The sequence below is a fragment of the Patagioenas fasciata genome, chromosome 5 (assembly GCF_037038585.1).
Source record: "Patagioenas fasciata isolate bPatFas1 chromosome 5, bPatFas1.hap1, whole genome shotgun sequence".
Taxonomy (NCBI): domain Eukaryota; kingdom Metazoa; phylum Chordata; class Aves; order Columbiformes; family Columbidae; genus Patagioenas; species Patagioenas fasciata.
The window spans coordinates 35,278,195-35,298,667 of NC_092524.1; the positions used below are offsets into that span (position 1 = coordinate 35,278,195).

At 39.2% G+C, this 20,473-nt stretch overlaps 1 protein-coding gene across 2 annotated transcripts in view; it reads right to left on the minus strand.

Moving 5' to 3' along the window:
* The window catches only part of ZFYVE26 (zinc finger FYVE-type containing 26), a 49,946-nt gene that overhangs the window by 4,050 nt on the left and 25,423 nt on the right, over positions 1–20,473 (minus strand). For both annotated transcript variants that reach the window (XM_071809306.1, XM_065839146.2), the window contains exons 24-40: positions 19,954–20,076; positions 19,040–19,216; positions 17,600–17,846; positions 16,423–16,521; positions 14,374–14,531; positions 13,278–13,447; positions 11,843–11,871; positions 9,723–9,844; positions 9,411–9,631; positions 8,634–8,781; positions 7,479–7,688; positions 6,417–6,632; positions 4,175–4,372; positions 3,654–3,856; positions 2,642–2,783; positions 2,044–2,103; positions 291–473 (exon numbers count right to left, since the gene is read on the minus strand). In XM_071809306.1, coding sequence (XP_071665407.1) covers positions 291–473; positions 2,044–2,103; positions 2,642–2,783; positions 3,654–3,856; positions 4,175–4,372; positions 6,417–6,632; positions 7,479–7,688; positions 8,634–8,781; positions 9,411–9,631; positions 9,723–9,844; positions 11,843–11,871; positions 13,278–13,447; positions 14,374–14,531; positions 16,423–16,521; positions 17,600–17,846; positions 19,040–19,216; positions 19,954–20,076 — 2,706 coding nt within the window. The remainder of the gene's footprint in view (positions 1–290; positions 474–2,043; positions 2,104–2,641; positions 2,784–3,653; positions 3,857–4,174; positions 4,373–6,416; positions 6,633–7,478; positions 7,689–8,633; positions 8,782–9,410; positions 9,632–9,722; positions 9,845–11,842; positions 11,872–13,277; positions 13,448–14,373; positions 14,532–16,422; positions 16,522–17,599; positions 17,847–19,039; positions 19,217–19,953; positions 20,077–20,473) is intronic.

Sequence of the window (20,473 nt, forward strand, 5' to 3'; positions counted from 1 at the left end):
AGTAGAGTTGGGCAGGATCCTGTGAAGCAAAGGTTCACTCCCCATCACAGGTATCCAGTTGGGAAGCGCAGGGTAGGAGCATGCTACAGCTTCTTATAGTTTCCTCTCAGAGTAACTTGGATAAGGCAAACCACACACTCCCACCTTTAAAAAACACATGCAGTACAGAGCCAGAAGATACAAAAGACTCACTGAAAGAGCAGCAGAGGCACCACAGGATGGTTTTCCTGTAGCCTGTATAGTATATGCCCATTTTACTTCAAAAGGTACAAAACGCAGGGTAGAGTTACCTCAGCAGGTATGTTCTTGAACTCATTTAGACAGTTTAGGATAATGTTATCTCCATCATTTTTTGCTGCAACTCCAGACTCATTGACACACTTGAGGAGCTGCCGGATCTCACTGTACTTCTGCTGCTTCACTAGCTGCTTGGCCACTTTGCTGTACACTTCTGTAGCCTCCAGCTGGAAGTCCTAGAGGTAGTTGGAACATCAGAGCAGCATGTTAAATGTTCTCAGCAGGTTTTCTCACAGGAGATCTACACAACTGAGACAATCTCTCCTAAGGACAAAATATCACACCATGCTCCAAAAAGTCAAAGCTGTTTTAGGGGTCTCTGATTTTCCAGTCTCCACTGCTCAGGGCTGGATTAAAGGTTTTCTATGATCAGACTGGTAAAACTTAATTTTGCTCAAGAACAGGAGCACAATTACTGCCTCCTTTTCAGGGGTGGCAAAAAAATCAGTTTTATTTCTTCTGGCAACAGAACTTGCCTAGATCCTGTCCTGATTTTGTTTGCGAGGGGGTAACAGAGAGCATCTGCCACAGTGTATTGTCGCCTTGCAATTAAACCTTGACAGATCCCTACCCATCTCTCCCTCTCTTATCAGGCTTCCACTACATTCCTCCAGGCACCCCACCATCAGTCACCCTTTTGTGTACCCTGAAAAACAAGAGGCAAGTGACCATCGTACACCTCCCATACAAAGGAAGAGATGATGAAAGCTGTGGACTGATACTGCCATTAACTAGGCAAGAAAAGGAAAAAAAAAAGGAAGGAAACAGAAGTGATGCCAGCCAGTTGGACTCACTGCTCCACTTTTATTGGGTGGTAGTGACTGATGTTGCTGCTAAAACGTACTATTTTTCTAAGGTTCTCTGTCTCACTAAAATCAGGCTATCTGTCTTGTACATCCTGATCTGAGAGAAGGAGCAGGGCCTGCTACTTCCACAAATACTCATTCAGTGTGCCAGTTCTGTCCAGAAGTGGCCCTGCTATACCTCCTGTCCCAGACAGGAGGCAACTGCAGACTGCATTGTTTGATGCAGTATCATCCCTGGAGGTATTTAAAAGATGCATAGATGAGGTTCTTAGGGACAAAGTTAAGTGATAGAGTCAAACTGCTAACCTAACACTATCTCGAGGGTCTTTTCCAACCAAAATGATTCTAGATTTAGAAGCCATTTTATGATCTTCTAGCAGCTCCTAATATATGGACAAAAAACACACAAGGAAGTTTGAAGGCTCATGAGCGATGCTGACTGGTAAGCACCCCAGGTCCTACTAAAACATGAGGAAGAAGAGGTCCCCAGAGAGAGTTTCCAGTTAATTAGCTTTGCTCTCTCAGCCAGGAGAATAGTTCAGAGACAGCCTTGGACTTATTTATGCACTGTCTTTGCATGGCTATCATGAATTGCAGAGCGCCACCAAGTCAGAGCTCTCTGCTCACATCTGTAACTGTGGTTTGCCAGAGTTAAGTCACCGAGCAGGGTGCACAGCAAAGGAAAAGCTGTACTTAATTCCCTTCTAGGATCCAACTAGTTTGGAAGTGTCCTCTTAATTTCCTTACTGAGCTTCCTCCAAGTACATGGATATTTAAGACCTGAACAAATTACTTTTCTTACAAGAGGGTTTTCCTTTGGAGGATTAAAAGACGTTTTAAAAAGAAAAAAAGAAACACAACAAGCTTTTCCTTAAACAATTGCTGCTTGCAGGAGTTACTTTTATAATAATAGTGCTTGTTAAATCGAGGTTTTCCATACCTGAAGGACTCTAAATGCAACCCCAAACCCCTCCTCAATGTTTTTGCCTTCCAACATCACCTGAAAAGAGAAGCATAGACAAGCTCAGGGATGCACATTCATTTTCCGTTACATACAGCTAAAAAATACTGCATTTCCAGATTTTGCCCAGAGGCCAAAACCCAATGCATTATTTCAACAGAAAACAGCACAACTCCAACAAGTAGAGCAAATATAGAGTCTGTTGTCACACACTGATTCCCTGCGGAACATCAGGCAAGCTACAGATGGAGCTGAGCTGACGTGAAGAAGGATTAGAATAACAGTAGTATTTGCCTTGCTTCAAAACAAGGCATGCACAGTCAAAAGGCATGTTACTATTTGTATCTGGGATCCTCTACATCTGAAAATTTGAACTTTGATTAGAGGAGCTCCAGCTTCTCCTGTATTCTCTGACGAAAAACTTTGTTTTTTCATAAACGGTAGGTTCCATACATACACAAGTAACCTGCCCATGAAAAACACAAGATGCTGCTCCAATCATTAAATGTTCCAACCTGTATATCAAGTTAGCATTGTTGAAGAAAAACAGAGCTGTATTCGAAATAGCAATAAATACCTTGCAAGCAACATCCATTTTCATGTTATTGTTTCCGAAGAGCGTGGGCAAGGAGGAATCTGTCATTTGAGAGGTTCCTGAGCTTTCACATCGATGCAGGAACTTTGTTACTTCCATCTGCAGATCAACTGTATTGATGTGCCTGACAGAGGAAAAATTCTGACTTTATTTTAAAACAGTGTCAATTATTATTTGTGTGAACTTACTCATTTCTTGAACACGTTTCAAAATACGACATATTTCCAAAAAACAATGATTTTGGTTACTTTTTGACTCTGTCTTTTGTGTAGCCAAGTCCACGGCGATGAGATAATTTTCAGATCTGTGCATTTAACATGGATCAGAAGCTGAGGGTGAGCACTTGTTCACATTATTTCAAATAAGTGATCCAGAAAATCTGGATCCCAAATAAATACCTGTTCCCTCTTTTCCACCTCATCACATGCACTCCCCCCCACATTTGAGTCTAGCCTAAAGAAAAAGGAAAAAAAAAAAAAAACAAACCCTAAGAAAACCAAGATATAAAAGCCCAAGTACAAGAGAGATCTGGCTAAATTTTAACTTCAACTTTTGAATACAGGGATTCAGTTATGTCTGGCACCTATATCTTGTACATAGTTGAATGTCATGAGTTAACCCCAGGAGGCAGATAAGCACCACAAAACTGTTTGCTTTGTGGAAAGGAGAGGAAAGGAAGAATAAAAGCAAGAAAACTGGTGGATTGATATATATCTGTCTATGCACTGCAGCATTTTCATTTGTTTTCTAAATTAAAGGAAGGTAGATGATACAAAAACTGATATTTTTAGTAGAAACAATTGCTCATCTCCTGGGTTGCGTTGTTACGGGAAAAGGTATGGGAATCCTATAATTGCAACTACATAAAAGTCAGATTTTGGTCAGGCACAGCTAGCAAGTGTTAGTTAAAGTCAACTAAAACACAACCACTGGGGGAAAAAGAAAAATCCTGAATTTCCCCTTTCCTATAACTTAGTTTCTTGTTTACAGATACCTCGACACATCTGTAGCAGACATTTTCTTCCGAAAAGTGAATGCCATTTTTTTCCTTCCCGAACTTCTTGAGACCTCCTGCAGATAGACTTTGAGATGGTCCTTGATCTTTAGAAGCCATGTCTGTCTGCCTCCCAGTTCCGTGTAAGACTTTGCTCCATGCGTGAAAAATCTAATGCAGGTCATGGCAGCACGAACGTGATCCTGGAAGAAATATACTGAACACTAAGATGGATCAAAGTGCCCCACCTTCACTAATTGTTGTCTCTACTGAAGTGCTCCCATAAAGCAGGCAATGCTCTGTTTTCTTTAAAGCAGTAGTTAAGCTACTGCAATGTGTCAAATCCATGACAAACGGTTGGTGGGTCAGCTTCAGTCAGGCTCAGGCCTTCCTGTCTTTTAGGATTGGAAAGTACCAAAAATATACTTGCCCATCATGCAGATTTATACCAAAGCACATAACCAAAAGTCTGACAGTATTCAACATTTCACTGAAAGACATGGCACTGACCCTCATCTTACCTTCATGAACTGTTGCAGCTCATACAGAATATGGTAGTAGTTCTTCCTCTGCAAGTATTTGCAGGTTGCAATCAAGTAGACTCCCCAGCTCTCCAATCCTGGATCAATGGTTTCCAGCAAGTTCTCCAACATATGCAGTTTTCCCCTTTCGTAACTTGGAATGAAGATCCCTTCAATGAACACTTCTGATGGCGATTCCTACACAGACATCAGAAAGGTAGCTTGAAGCAAAGCCACTGTAGCTTCTTGATTTTCCTTATATAACATCAAGGAATATTAAGTGACAGACATAATAGAGTTAATAAATAATTTAGGTTGGAAGGCATCTCCAGAGGTCATTTAGTTCAAATCCCCACTCAAAGAATGGCTTCCAAGATAGGTCATGCTTCTCTGGGCCTGTCCAGTCCAGTTCTGAGCATGACCAAGTAGGGTGATTCTACAGCTTCTCTGAGATGCAGTTTCCATGTCTAAATATCCTCACTGCAAAAAACCTTTTCCTTATATCCAGCTGGAATTTCCCTTGCTCCAAATTGTGTCCACTATCTCTTACCCTTTTACTGTACATGTGTAAGATATGCCTGGCTCCATCTTCCTGACAATCACCCACTTGGTAGTTGAAAAGAGCACACAGATCTCCTTTTGCCTTCACTCCTCCAAGCTGAAAAACCCTAGCTCTATCACTCTCCTCATGTATTATGTGCTTCAGGCCCCTTAGCACTTTGGTGACCTTCCATTAGACTTGCTCCCCTTTGACAAAGTCTGTTTTGTCCTAGAGAACCCCAAACTGGGCACAGTAGTTCAGATGAAACCTCACAAGTAGTGAGTTGAGGGGTATATTTCCTTCATTTGACCTCCTGACTATGGTCTTGCAAATGCAGCCTCATATATTAATGTTACTATGGGAAGAAGCAGGTGGAACAACATGGCCTGCATAAATGTTTTTAAGATATGATTCTGAGATTAAAAAAAAGATAGATTCCATATAAGTTACAAGCTACAAAGCCTGCACACATAAAATGTTTCCAACCAACCAACTGCAAAATGTTTCATCAAAAGCCCAGTACCTTACAGCTTTAATTTAACAAACCTTCCTCTCTAGTTTGCATGACCACTGCCAGCCTCCTTGTCCAAAACTTCCACATTAAATTGCATATCTAGACTATTTTCAAAGTCTGCTACTTAACCAGTGAAATTATTTCACTAACATTGCAAAAATACACAACTTTTCTTTACAGGTAAACTTAAACTAATATAAAGGGCACATTTGAAAAGCAAATTTAATATGCAGAAGAGTATATGAGCTTAAAATGATTGATGATACAATGAGAAAGCAGAGCTGATAAGTCAACTTAAATTTTGATTAATCAAGACTGAAGACAGTGGAATTCAGTGTTTCAAGCTGTATATTCTCAATAAGAATTACTTCAAATAATAATAAAAATAATTAGTAAATCAAACACAAGCACAGAAACTTAAAGAAGAAAACAAATAAAACCCCACACACTTATAAGCTTTCAAGCTGGTGAGATGTAATGGTTTCACATCTCCTCCACATCTCCTAAGAAGCACCCTTAATGAACTAGTGAGAAGCTTGTTGGAATAATTTCTAAGTTTAATTGTAATTTAGCACCAAAAGAACTGTTTTCTCCAGACATTCTTAAGCCCTCCTATATTATACGGTTCTCCTAAGGAAGAAACAGAAACCACATTTTGGCTTCCCTAAATTTCTGTCCTCTGGGACACGATCCTGTACTCCATTATATTCCTAACAGCTACAGAAGTGGAAACGCAGGTGTTTGACTCAAACAAGAGACAGAGCCGCTGGGATAAAATGTCTGGTGTTACCAGCATGTTGGAATTCAAAATTCTCATTTTCTCTTCCGAACCGTATGACTACAGTCCTAGGTTTTCAGCTTTGTAGAAAAAAAGACCAAGTAGTGTTGATGTAGGACCTCTACCAAAAAAATCAAACACTTCCTACTTTCTAGAAGTCACTGTTTCAACACAATGGGGAAGAGAGATTAAACAGAACATATAAAAATCTAAGTTATTTTTTCATGTTGCTGAATTCTTGTCAGTCACTGGACAGTTCATATAACAACATTTAGGACTTCAGAAAACTCCTGTGCAGGAAAACACACAGAATGCTGCATGATGCCCATTACCACCTTAGACTGGCCTTGAAGTCCGCTTAGCTACTTTCCCAATTCCAATTTAGGCGATGGCAAATTAGATTACTCACCTTATTTAACAAGTGAAGCAGTGCTTCTCTCATACAGTCATGCCTCATGTAAAAGCTTATTATTGCCAGATTAGTACCGTAAGTATGTAAGTAGAACAAGCACTCCTGATAGTAGCTGTTGTGTTGAATCTTCCCCTCGCACATCATCTCGAGAGACAGACTTCTCGTTCTCAGTGTTGCTTCAAGTTCCCTCAATGTGGCAAAGTAATCATCATCCTGCCGTCAAAACAAAGAATCAACAATAAGTGATGGGGAAGAAGAAAACTTTCTTTTTAGTTGATCTGGTCACTCAGCCCTGAAGCATTTCTGTAACTGTTGTTTTTAAAACAGATACAGCTTTACAGGGGTGAGAATCCAGTAATGCTTTTTATAAACACTGGAACCCTGCTACCAGCAGAGGTGCTGAATGCTGCTGTAGCTAGCATGGCTGTTTCCAGGGACACATAGTAGGCTTATTTATTTAAACACAATTCCACTGTCAACAGCTGTTTCAATAACCTAGTTCAAACAGGCTTTTTTATTCTCCTAAATATATACTAAGAGGTCTTTCATCATTATGGTTCTGCAGTTACTTAGTACTAAAAGTCTTTTTTCAGTACCTTATCAGAACTTCCAGAGCTAATCTCAAACCACATAATAAAGCTTTTTGACAACAAAAGAAGAGTGGGAGAACATTTGTAAATTCTCCTTTAAATTCCTGAAAAGTTACCAGAGTTTCAGTAGAAAAATGGTGTCACCACAGCATCACAACATATTGTTGGGATCGAGTTTAGTTTCCTCAGACTGTAGTAATAACATGTTAACCGGTACAGCTTCTTTCCCCTCCACTAAGTATGCCCCAAATTACTATAAAATCCTATGATCTGGTTCTCAGCCACCTATTCGCTGGACTGAAACAGCTAACGAACTTCTCAACAATTTTCAGTTTGCAATACACAATCACGACAAAAGGAGCAAAAAACCTAATGTCTGATATTGTAACATGCATTGCTATAAGATGTATACTAAAACATCAATACTTGGCTTTGCTATAGCCATTCAGAGCAGACAGAAGCCTCTTACCGCAATGAGTACAGGCTTCACTGTGGACTCCAGGTACTGTATCACATCCTGGACCAGCCTTGAACCATGGTTCAGCTGGTTCAGATCCATAGGTGGCTTTAAACATCGGTTAAACTTCTCTCTTGCTGAACTTAAATTTCCAGCTTTAAGGCAAGCCATGCCCCAGGCATGCCATGCTCCGCCAGGATCCAACCCAGATTTTGTAGAAACCTAAATTAAAAATCGTTTGTCAATATTACAACGCAGTCCCAGTACAGAAAACAGGAAAACTGGCTTGTCACACAGTCTGTGATTGTGATCTTTCACTTCCTAGAGTACATTTTGCATTAAATCAAAACACAAAAACCCCCATATTGATTATGTTAGTATTACTGGCACAAAATGCCAACTACCAAAACACCCACAATCTTCAAATGTGGAAGTATTATTTATTGTGCAAGTTTAAGCAACTATTTATCTGGGAAATTTCAGTTCAGCAGTTCTAAAACTCAGGACATTTTCACATCCCCTTTTCTAAAGCAGCTGATTTTTCAACAGCAGAATTCATCAGGTTTGCGGTTTTAAAAAAAAGCAACTGAAGACGCTTCACAAACCTCCAGGAAATTATTTATTTCACATAATTTTGCTGATCAATTTTATTCCTTATTTTCTTCAGTCAACCAGCTCCCTTTAAACATGAACCATTTTTATTCAAATAGGTCATTTATTCCTGATGGTTATTACCTCTTAAAAATCCTAATCCTGTTTTCAGCGTCATAATCCTGTTCTGAACAAACTGCAATGCCATAAAGCAGAAGCTTATGAAATCCCGGGAGCAAGAGGAAGACAAAAAATTATAAACCCCACCAGATGAGCTCTGACAGACAGATTTGTCACCATTGCCGATTTCCAAGTAAACACTTGGGAAAGGTGCCTTACTAATGTCTGCTGTGGAATTATAGACAAATGAAATCAAACATACAAGCTTCCAAAAAAGCCCTGCCACAAAGGATGTCTCAGTCATTCTACCACATGCAAGGTTCCTCCATTTAAATTAATTTCTTGCAGTTAGTTCATCCCAATTTCAACTGTACCAGGAAACAAGGCCCCTACTTTTCCCTTTAAAAACCCACTACAGAAGCACTACTAGCACTGACATCCCGTCACTGTCATTACCTCTATGGCTAATTGATAATACTCTGCTTCTAGAAGCCGATTTCTTAATCTTGTTACTGCTGCAGGAAGAAGAATCTGATCCAAAGATGGTATTGGACGGTAGGCAGCAGCAACCAAAATATTCAACACATCCACTTTGCTGATGTAGCTAGGGGAAAACAAAGAGGTTAAACAAATACATACACTTCCACTACTATTGTACACTTAAAGAACCTTACGTCAAAGATAACTCTTAGAACAGTGGTTCCTAATCATCTAGTTTCTCTATCCATCATACTATCCTATTCAGACTATTTTTAATTATTTTTTTTTTCACATTCAGTGGAATGCCAGTAGCCACTGACTGCAGACACCACTATATGTCACCAAATCAAAATAATACATGTGAAATTTATATATTACACCTGCTACCACAAGCTCTGTAGGAAAAAACTTGAGGAAAGTGTAAAATGGTACTTTCATAAAGTGCAGGTTTAAAAACCTATAGTGAAATGCATACTGAAAGTGGATACAAAATACCATAAGTAAAATATTTACCCTAGTCTTTGTGAATTATTTCTCCCTACTCTGAAAATTTTCTCAGCAATTATTTGTCATTTTACTTGAAATTTTAGTATTTGAACTCTTACAATACTCTCACATTATGAACTTCTCTTCTTGTTTAAAATGTCCACAGTACAATCACAACACAAACTTCCCTCCCTCAACTTCCCTGCAAAAAAGTTTGATGGTCTCCACAAAACCTCAATACATCCTAGTGAAGATGTGATAAATCACCTGTCACAGAGAGCTAGATCCTGGCTCCTTCCAGCTTTTACAAACATCATTTTGGCACTGAAGAGCAATTGTTTCATGATGTCCATAAGGAGACCAGCATCCACCTCAGGATTAGTGAGCCCTTGGGACAACTTACAGCAGTGTTCTATCAGCTGGTGGCCACACACGATGCTGTCGCTGTGCAGGCTGAGGATGGCAATACACAAGGAAGAACTAGGAGCCTGACAATTTGAGGAAAAACAGACAAACATGGGTATTGAGATAGTTCTCCAGGGAACTGCTTATACTGGACTCTATTTCCCCAGGCCTCACCTGTTCATAATAAAATTCACTGCGTACAATTTCATTCTCCTCTTCATTCAGGGAAAAAATCCATTCAAGCTCCGTTGCCTTGGACATTCGCACCACTGTGAAATATTCATTATTAGAAGATTCTGCAGTCAAAAAGAAAACAGCAGGCAGAATAATTATACAAGCAGCAACAAAGCCATCTAAGGACACATAATGCAGAGTATTCCTATACTGTCGTAGAAGTGTCATCTGTAATCCTCTCATTGTGCCATTTCCTGACAGTATCACATGTCCAGCACACAGATGACAGAAGCATTTCCATTCGTCAGCAGGCTGCTAAATTGGACCTAAACTTACTCTCAGCGCTACCAATAAGCTGTCACCAAGAATTGGCTCCAGTAACATGTCTTCAAATGATTATCCAACTCTTACTCTACTGGACACCAAGCACAGCAATGTCCCCGCTTTAGCCTTCCCTTGGGCAAATTATTAAATATTTCTGGGCAGAAGGCATGTGGAAATACAAGACCTGTGGGTTACAGCTAAAAAGGTAACTGAAGAACCAGTTGTAAAAAAAAGAGTAAATTGACTGAATTACCTGTGTTCATCTTGTTTTTACAATGCAAGCTATCTGAACATATGGCCCAGTAGTTTCGAGACAAAACAGAAAATGAGCTAACTCTCTACATTAAGTTTTCATATAAAATAATACTGCAGAAAATTGGAATTTTGATCAAATTATTAAAGACATTTCATTTCTGTGAAAAGTCTTTCTTTCCTCCGGATTCCTCTGATGTTTAAGTTTGTGATTGTGGTTGCTGGCATAAAAACAATGGCCAATCTCACAATGCTAAAAACCTGAGAATGATGCTAATTTTCTACTCTTTCCCCTGATCAACTTCCTCTTCTCCCTAGAAAAACTTAAAAAAAAAAGTCTCAAAATTCACTGTTCTACATTTCACTGAAGGACTGTTAAGATTATTGAGTAAAACTAAAACTGTCGGGTGAATAAAAAAAAAAAGAAAAACACTATTTCTAAATTGAACTGGGAACTGGAATAATTACAATAAACCAGGCTTGAAGACATTTGATAAGCCTTCTTCACAGTCTCACCAGATAAGTTAGTAAAGCAGAATAAAACACTTTCCCTCTTCAATCTGAGCATTTCCACACTGTTCTTATTCACTCCTACTGAATGAATCATATGCACTCAGTGGTGTGTAGCAATGCTGCAGGCAAAGAGAAAGATCTAATCAGAAGCAGCAGCTCAGAAACTGCATTTCAGCTGTTTCAGTCTTGGAACAAACATAGCAGTAAAGCAAACTTCTGTCAATAGAAAAAAAAAAAAAAACAAACAAGGGCAAATTTTGCACCATGTTTCACATTACTGCTATAAGCATTTCAAATAACTATGTTTTGGTCTGCTGGAATTCCACATCAGTGTAGGAAAATTTTGAAGACTCACCAGACTACGCAACAAACAGCAAATGCCTTCTGAGGAAAAATGGCAGAGAAAAAAAAAAGTCAACTAAATCTTGTTATTATTCCTGAAGTGTTATGATATTAGATGTGTAAATTGAGGCACTGAAATTACTAGTTACACAACCAGAAAAAGAGATGGAACTCAAGACACAATGAGACTCATGAGAGGGGCCTCATCCTGTGCTACCACCCCATCCCCCCTGCCACACAGGGTATCAAACGCCCCAACACACTGCCGTGCTATTCAGAGTTTTACTATCGTGGTTTGAAACAAGAGGATCACTACACTCAGCACAGCTCTGCAGTGGGCTAATTAATTCCTAATCATACCACAGCCTCTCACTGATTGTTTCTAGTATGCAAAGTGCATCCTCCAAGCGTTGTTTTTCAGTTCCTTCCTTTAATCTCCATCCAGTACATTCAATATTGGCTCAGACATCTCTCCTAAATCTCAATTTCCATTCGTGGAAGTTTGGAATGCTCAATTTCAGCCTGCACATGCAAAAACTATCCGTGATATTTTGTAACCCAAGTTTTGATCACCATTCCACTTCAACCAGATGTATCAGGTTCCTATCTCTAACTCTGCTGCTAACCAGGCACTTAAAAAAAAAAAAAACAAAACAAAAACCAAAGTTTAACATTACCCCATTCCTTACCTTCCACTTGGTCCTGAACTTCTTTTCTGCTGTAATAAAATGACAGAAAGAAACATCATGCCCATGCCAGTAGAGTGGGGAAAAACACTGTTTTAAAAGAGAGATCAATATGGCTAACCTCTTCAGAACACTGTCTTGTAAAAATCTAACACCTCTCCTCCCTTCTCTCTCTGACCCGTTGCCCTGCCTCGACACAAAAACTGTCTGGAAATCTAAGACCTTGCCTCAGCATTGTTGTATTTCAACTACGCTACATAATTAGTTCTTATAACTTTCTCTAGGAATAGTATTGTTGCACACATCGTACAAAAGCAGATGCTGAGAACAAGAACTGCCCAGTATCAGAATATGTCAGAGCTAAAACCAAGTTTTTGGTATCCAGGTCTCTGTACTTAAGATTCATTTGGTTTTGATACACAAATAGGGCAAGTATAATAAAAAACAAAACAAACAAACAAAACCAACAACATCAAAGCCAACCAAAAAAAAAACCACACCACCAGACACTTAAGCAAATAAAACGTGACAAGTGTCATTCAAGCTCACTGCTAGATTCTGCTGGCCTAATCTGTCAACTCTTCTGATGCAAACTGGTTCAGCTAGAGGTGACTGCTCGTTTTTGCAGAGTTTCCTTTTCAGATCTGCACAGTATTCCTTTTTCCCTGCCACAGCAGGTAGTGCTGTCTACAGGCTTGCTAGGAAAACAGGAAATGCAGCTGCAAGTGCAGCTGAAGAGAGTGAGTTTTGCTCTCCGCGACCCTGCCAAGCCTGCTGATACTGCCATAGCTGACACGGCTATCAGCAGGCTTGACAGGGTCACGGAGAGCAAAACTCACTCTTTTCAGTTGCACTTTTCACCTGCTTGCCTAACATACACATAACAAATTTCAGTCCAATTCTCAGCTTAAAGCAACGACATCATGAAAATCTGTCATGGCAGCTGTCCCTTTTATCAGGCCAATTTCAAGCCTACCTAATCATGAACTTGCTTTTGAATCCCCAAGTGTTCAGGACGTTGTAATCAAGGGATTATGGAATAACATTAAAACACTGATGTGTTCAGCAGAGCCAGTCAACATGTGACATTAACCTAGGAGCAGAGTAAACTACAAGAAACTCTGTCACATTGTAGTGGTTTGTGCTGATTACATTTTGCATCAAAGCAGTCAATTCTTAAGTTTGATGATCAATTGATGTTTAAAGAATACAAGACTTTGTTGCATGGCTCTCCAGTGTTCTTTCTAATATGAGAAGTAAACTGAGGCATAAGGAACATCCCCACATCTATTAAACCTGAAAATTCCAACAGCTGAGGCAAAAGAAGCCGATGTTATTTTACTATCCAGATAAGCCCAAAAGCTTATTTCTCTCTCATTCCATCCATGTACTCTGCTGTGTACATGAAATGGAGGAGAACTAGAATGGAAGGACTTACGTGCTTCTGTCTTGTACCAAGCCAGGCACATGGTCTCTGTTGTAGTAGCTATAGCATTGATCACATACTCGAGACAGATTTTCTCTGCAAGCTTCTACTGCCATTTTCTTGGTGGAGCAAGAGCTGCACACCAGCCTGCCACAGCGCCTGCAGTGGTGGCGCCTGTTAAACTAAGCAAAAGAGGTCACAGATGAGCAACAGAAAGAATTTACTAAAATTGCCTCCTATATCTGCCTCTACTCATGATAGAACTTGCTCCATTTGAAGAGAGGAAAACTGTGCACGATAAGGCTTTGCAGAACTATACAATGATTGATTCTCACTGTCATCATTCCCTTCTGGATAGGGCATGGCAAAGAAAAACCAAACCAAAACAAAACAAAACCAAGAGGCAGGTATATAAACCATGTTTGCTGCAGCCTTGGCCTTTGCACTATTTAAATTGTCTCAATTTTGATCACAGAGCTAATTAGATCATCTCTTGGAAAAGTTAGAAGCTGTTAGACTGTCTTTCTGACACCATCTTAATAATCTGCAAATTCAAAAGCAACAGATACTTCAAAAAACCACTACAGTTTCTAAGCAACAGAAGACAGACTGCCAACACACCTGCAAAACTCAAAATTAATATTCTCCCTTAAAGCACCAATGCAGCTGCTCAAGTACTCTACGAAACAACAGGTTTCAGAGAAGTGTAACTAACAGCAAAAATCATGTTTTCTGTATTGGTAATCTGAACTATCTGATGCTCACGTTATTTCTTGCCAGTGCAGTCAAGTAGACAGCCTTTTGAAATATTAATACTGCTATTATTACACATTTTTGAGATCTCATAGGTGTCTCCTCTCTGATGACCAGATTTCCTCTTTAGGTTCTATCACTTCACAGGACTCTACAAGGAGCTGTTGCCAGTCTCCTTAACTACACTAAATAGAAACTAACAGTTAAATATCAAAGGACTTGCAATCTTGTTAAGCCTACACTGATGCAGACAAACTTGCTAAAGTAGCTGGTGTCTCTTACGAAACAGACTGAGCAAGTGTTCATGTTAAGGTCACGGTTCTAGGAATGTCTGTACTTTGTTTTTCCTCCTTACCATAGTAAAGCGTTCAGTTTTGCAAACCATACATAGCGTTTCAGTGTCATCAGGTATCCATTGCTGCTTTGGTGGTGGCTTCTCAGGAGGCACAAATTGCTGTGGAAACAAATTCTGCTGCAGACTTCTGTCTCTGGGACTTGCAGATATGGCGACACCTTAAGAAGAACCAGGCCAATAAAAACATAGAATGGAGTTTTAGCTGTTCAATGGAGTCTTGAATACCAGAAAACACTACAGACTTACTGAGGTTATATGACCTTACAATCTGTCTGGCTCACAAGACAACTACGATTATCTTTCAACCAGGTATGGTAGAATAACGTTGTGTAAGGCATATATATATATACACATATATATATATATATATATATATATATATATATATATATATATATATGTGTACTTCAAGCTAAAATTGTAAGACTGTAATCTTATAGTACTTCAGTAATGGTAAGCAAGAGTACATAATCATTCATAGACCTTTACCATAACAATTAGAGAAGTACAAGACAACTTGTCAACATCTGTTCTTGTATCATAAAGCAGAAATTTAGAGAAAGAAGAAAAAAATGCTCTGGTATATGGATACCAAAAAGCATAATCTTAAGGATACCTAGTGTTGACGTTCCTGAAGACTGAGACTTTTCTTTGTTATCTCAGGAGATGTGTGGTACGGCTACCAACAGCACACCCCTCCCTGTTCTAGTCCCCTTTACAATCTACTGTGTGGAAATCAGTTCAAAGAGGCAGCAGATTAAGTCTTTGGCCTTCAGGATCTTTGAGCATGTCAACGAAATACACATTTACAGTACCAGATAGGCTTTTAGTTTATATGATGTGAGTCAATTACACTACAGGCTAATTAAAAAGTTCAACATGTCATTGCAGCCCTGCAAGTTACCTTCTGTGTACATGAATACTAAATTAAAAAATTTAAAAAAAATCTCCATTCCAATAAAGCTAACTCATTCTTATCCAAGTAGATATCGGATTACCAAGGACCACTAGAGGCCAATGCATTCAAGTTTTGTAACAACATACAGATATTAATCTGATCATTATAAGAAAAACTGAAGAGCTACACAGCTAAAACCAAGATGCTGCTGTCACTGCATGTAGGTAGAACACAGAGTCTCTTCAGTTCAGGATACAGAACCAGAGAAGAGTTCAGACACCCTAAACTGTAGATCTGGGTATCACTGCACAGTTCTAGTGCAGGCCCATCATTTGCTGAGGTGTTAGTATATCCTTTGCTAGTCATGCTCCGAGAGCACAGAACATGCCTCACTCACAATATATCTTCCAAAAGGTCCATCTCTTGCATTAGATGCTGAATGAACCTGTTGAAGAATTTGTGGTTGTTTTTAAGCCACAATTATTCTTCAGGTGTTTTGGCTTAAATTATTTTGTTTATTTATTTCTGTTTGAGGACTGTGAGTGAAGCCTCTCAGACAACACAAGGTGTGCTATCTCCTTTGGGTCACAGCAGCGATCCTAGAAAAAACACAAATTCAAGGACCAAAAGAATGACCAAAAAAAATACAACACAAATGAGATCCCTACTGTAAAACCAAAGTTAAGGTCCAAAAGAAAAAAGTAAAGAATAGGAAGACAGGGAGAAGTACCACAGTGACGGGCTTCCAGACAAGCTCTGCCTATATACCCAGAGTACAGAAATCAAGACACAGAAAGATTAACCTGCAGCACCATCAATCCCCTAGCAACCTAGCTGTGGCAGAGAGATCATTTTTTCCTGTCCTGTTTCCTACAGTCTGTTCAGGCTTGGTTTTTTATGTAGGGTCTGGAAAGGTTTTGTGCTGATTTTTCAGACATTTTGTAGATACCTGCCAAAAATCAAAACAAAGCCATATATTTGTCCCCCTTTTAGTTTTCTTTCAATTGGGCCCAAAGCATCCAATAGCAGAGACCTACTAACCTGCATTAAATGCAACCCAAGTTACTATTAAGTGATGGAACACACATACACAGGGTATAAACCAAATAAGAAAAGATTGAAAGAAAATGGCACCAACGTCTTAACATTACCAGTAAAGCTGACAGGAGATAATTCTGATGATCCCGATTTAGACAGTGCTTCACAATCCAGTACCTGATTGAGACTTTCTTGGATACGTGCCAGGGAACCTAGGAAAAAGGGAAGAAAATAAAAATCAGAGAACAATACTGGCCATATCTCTGCCTTGTGTTTATGAAGACTGGAAGAATCTATTCACAGGAGTATGTAAGAATGTCAGCACAAAGGAGGACTAGCTATGGAATTACAAATTACTATGTTTTCACGAAAATTAGCCCACAACAACTCATGCAAAACTATATAAAATTCTATTACCTCAAAAACAGAGAAACAGATCTTTATCAAACGAACAAACTACTGATGGGCACAGAGGTAACACAGCAGAGAATAAGTATCAGATGTGAAAGCAATTAGTTGACACAAGATGCTCATAGCAAATATTAAACATTTCACATCACAGTGGAAGGAACATCCTTGCAAAGTTACAGGTGGGTCCTTTGGCAGGAAAAGACAGATAAGTCTGAGGCTTTTATGTTATCAAGAGTTGCATATTAAAACCATTAAATTAAGCCAATGTTTGGAAACTGTAATGAAGCAAGAATAGGTATAGTAGGTATAAATAGATACAGATAGGTACACAGACCATGCACTTTTAATACAGCCAAACAAAAGTGATCTGCAGCACCCTCTGCTGGTTCAGTTCTAAAACCCTGTGAGAGCCAAATGCAGGAGAAGCAAAAACAACATGGATGAGAAGGGACTGGCAAACCAGAAATAAGAACTGTGCTGAGAATGTTAAATAGAACTACAAGTTTCTAACTCTTTTATATGAAAAAAGGAACAAGACTCTGGTAGGAGGAAAGACTATGGAAGACTAAACTCCCATTCTATTTGGGGGAAGATACAGTTGGCTGCAGGCTTTAGAACTGCTCAAGTCAGTGACTTTGTGTTAAACCAGAATGAAATAAAATTGAAGAATATTGCACAAGAACAGGACCCCAAAAAGGAGCAGCAGAGGAAAGTCTGAGAAACTTTTGAACCTGTCGATCCTTGAGAACATTTATTTACAAGGCAAAGACTTTAAGAACGTGTTCCGGGCTAGATGTAGATTGGAGCACACATCTGAAAACATGACACAATTGGTGAAACGATTCCCAAGTGAAAAACAGCATTCTCACAGACAGTCACCTGATCTCTTTTCTTTTAAAGCGAAAGGGAAGTTGAGTGCTTTTCCTGCATACTTGGAGAGCAAACTGTCAATGTCTTCTACAGTAAACCCAATTTCCTGTACAACTAAGAGTTGGTGCAGTGTCTGCACAGCGACAGCTACCCAGTCCACTTTCATATTCATGAGGAGTTGTTCCAGCATAAGCAGTGGCCTGGAGGAGAGGTGGGAGTATTTAACACGGGAGAGCTCGGGCAGAGTCAGCAGCACCTGAGACACAAAGGAAAAAAAATGTATGTTAAAACTATACACCTTTAAGTCTGTGTTTCTGTGAGATTAGATGACAAGAAACTAGCACAGTAGCTTATGGAAAGAATGGAATAACATTTAGAGGCCAAAAAAATGGAGGTGAGACTTCTCAGACCTGTTCCTACTTCTGTTACAGAGTTACTGAGTGGATTTCCAGAGATTACTTAAATTCCACTTTCCCATTCTATGAAACACTACCTCATTTCAGAGGCAGTCGAAGAGCAGAAAGCATTTTGTGACTCTGACATATGCGTTATGGCAGGGTAGAGCACATTCTCTTATTAAAATAAGCTTATAAAAAGAATATTAGCCCAAACCTTATCCTTCCATCATTTGAGGAAACATTGAGAGGAGAAAATATGAGCAGTTCTTTTGAAGATGGATAGTTAATACGGACACTTTCTAAATTCAATCCTATCTTCAAAAGGGACAAGTAAGGCAACAGGAAGCCTGGCAAAATACTGTTGTGACACACACTAGAGCAAGCTGCTATTTGTAGTCCTGCAACAAAACAGGTATTATCAAAAGCATTGCATTTTATTTTCATACAATGCATTAGACTAAGGTCATCTACTGGCTAATGCATCTATTCCCAGGTTGAACACAGAACCTATGTGATTTCTGTAAAGGCAATGGCCATCCAAAAAGAGGAGTGATACTGACTTGGTAAGGCACCTGGGAGAAACAGGTCATGTAAGTGTCAAAGACCACCACATAGGTGGGCACATGTAGGACACCTGGTGTTACTGACACGGAGAGCAAGTTGAGGATGCTTTCTTTTTCACTTGGCACAAAGATAGCAACTGGTCTGATAAACACCACAATTATATTTTATTCCACCCACACCCTCTTTTAGCCTGCACATTCCTCCACTTCCTACAGCTCAAACACAAAACTGCTCTGTTCATATTGGGAGCTACAACCACCTCACAATACAGGAACTCCAAAGATGGAGAAGGGGAAGAGAAGTTTTAATTCACCTCTAACTTTCCTTTGGATCCTGAGACTCAGGATCTTAGACCTGATATGGTGAGAATGCTCTGATAAAATCTACAGGCTTTATATATTATGTACATATTATATATGATATATTATAAAAACACTTACATAATTATATTTTGCTATTAATCCCACAATGCAGCAGTTTTACTCACTTTTGATCCCATGTAGAGTGCCTGGATTTCATTACGGCGTGCTGTTGTCAGATTCGCATAGAAGTGAGCTGTGAGGTAATCAGCCAAGAAGTGAGAGGCTGCCAAGTTTGGACGCTGGTCAAGGGCCTGTTCACTGATGGCAAGGCAAATACCAGGGTCTTCAATTCTTCGTAAAAGCTACACAAAACCAAAATACAGTGAAACCCTACTACATTCCTGAAAAAGCAGCCTTTGTAATGGGCACTCCATGACAGATTATTGTCCTACAACGGTCCAGCAAGCACATTAACTTGCACAGGTGTCTTACATATATAAGGACGATTTAGATAACCTATTTATAGACTACTCATCACCCATTTGCTCCATTTATTAATCAAAATACTTTTAAAATTAAAGTAAGTAAAAAAGTAAGCAAGGAATGTGACAGAAGGCATAGTGATCAGAAGTCTCTTCACTTTGCTTCCAGAGTATTTTTGAAGCTATGTAGTCTGAAAAAGCCTGCACTTCATTTTACATTCTCTGTTATTTGCAAGAGCTCCATAATTATTAAAACCAGAAGTCACACTTCACTAATTTGGGCACTGAAGCACAACTGACCAATTCCTGTTTTTAGTTTCACTTCTGGCTCTTCTGCTTGAGTACCACAGAAATGCTTCATTATCATTTTTCAAATAAAAGGGGCCTTGTATTTCCACATAAGTGACATTTATGCTATTAGGTTCAGCAACTAGACTGACAAGCTGGATTTTGACTTAAGCGAACAGGGGAGAGGCTCCTGAAAGCATATTTAAACAAATAGCATCTCTTAAGGGAGGAACCCTAAAGGCCAACAAAATGCACATGAAGAAGGCAAAGAAACCAGTTCTCAAATTACCTGACCTAAAGACATCAGGCTGAAAGAATCTTACTATTACCTGTAACGCTTTTTCCATGTTTCCTGTCTCCAGTAAGTGGAGAAGGTGCTCACGGTGAAGGTTGATCAAGTCTTCTCTTGGGATAGGATACAAGTGTCCCCACTCCTCACACAACTCATAATCCTGAAGAATTGAAAAAAGAGTAAAAATTAAAAAAAAAAAAAGGACAAATGACAAACCCTACCCTCTCTGATACAGCTGTTTCTCCCAAAATTCTGATCAACTTCTCAAGAAATTCTGTAGCTTTGCCTACTCTCCCACATGCAAAAGGTCATTAATTACATTGACAAGGGATAGTCAATTTTGTCAGTCACAGCCTACATTGAGAATACCTTCTCATTTCACAGTCAGTAAGTTGGCTTTTTAGAGAGACACATTTAAAGTCAGACAGATCTACAGTATTAGTACTTATATAATAACCAAGCTCATATTATGCCAAAAGCCATGCTATTAACATCTTCAAAATTCTAAGAGAAAAGAACAGGTTGTATCTCTGAGTAAGAGTTGTAACTTAAATTTA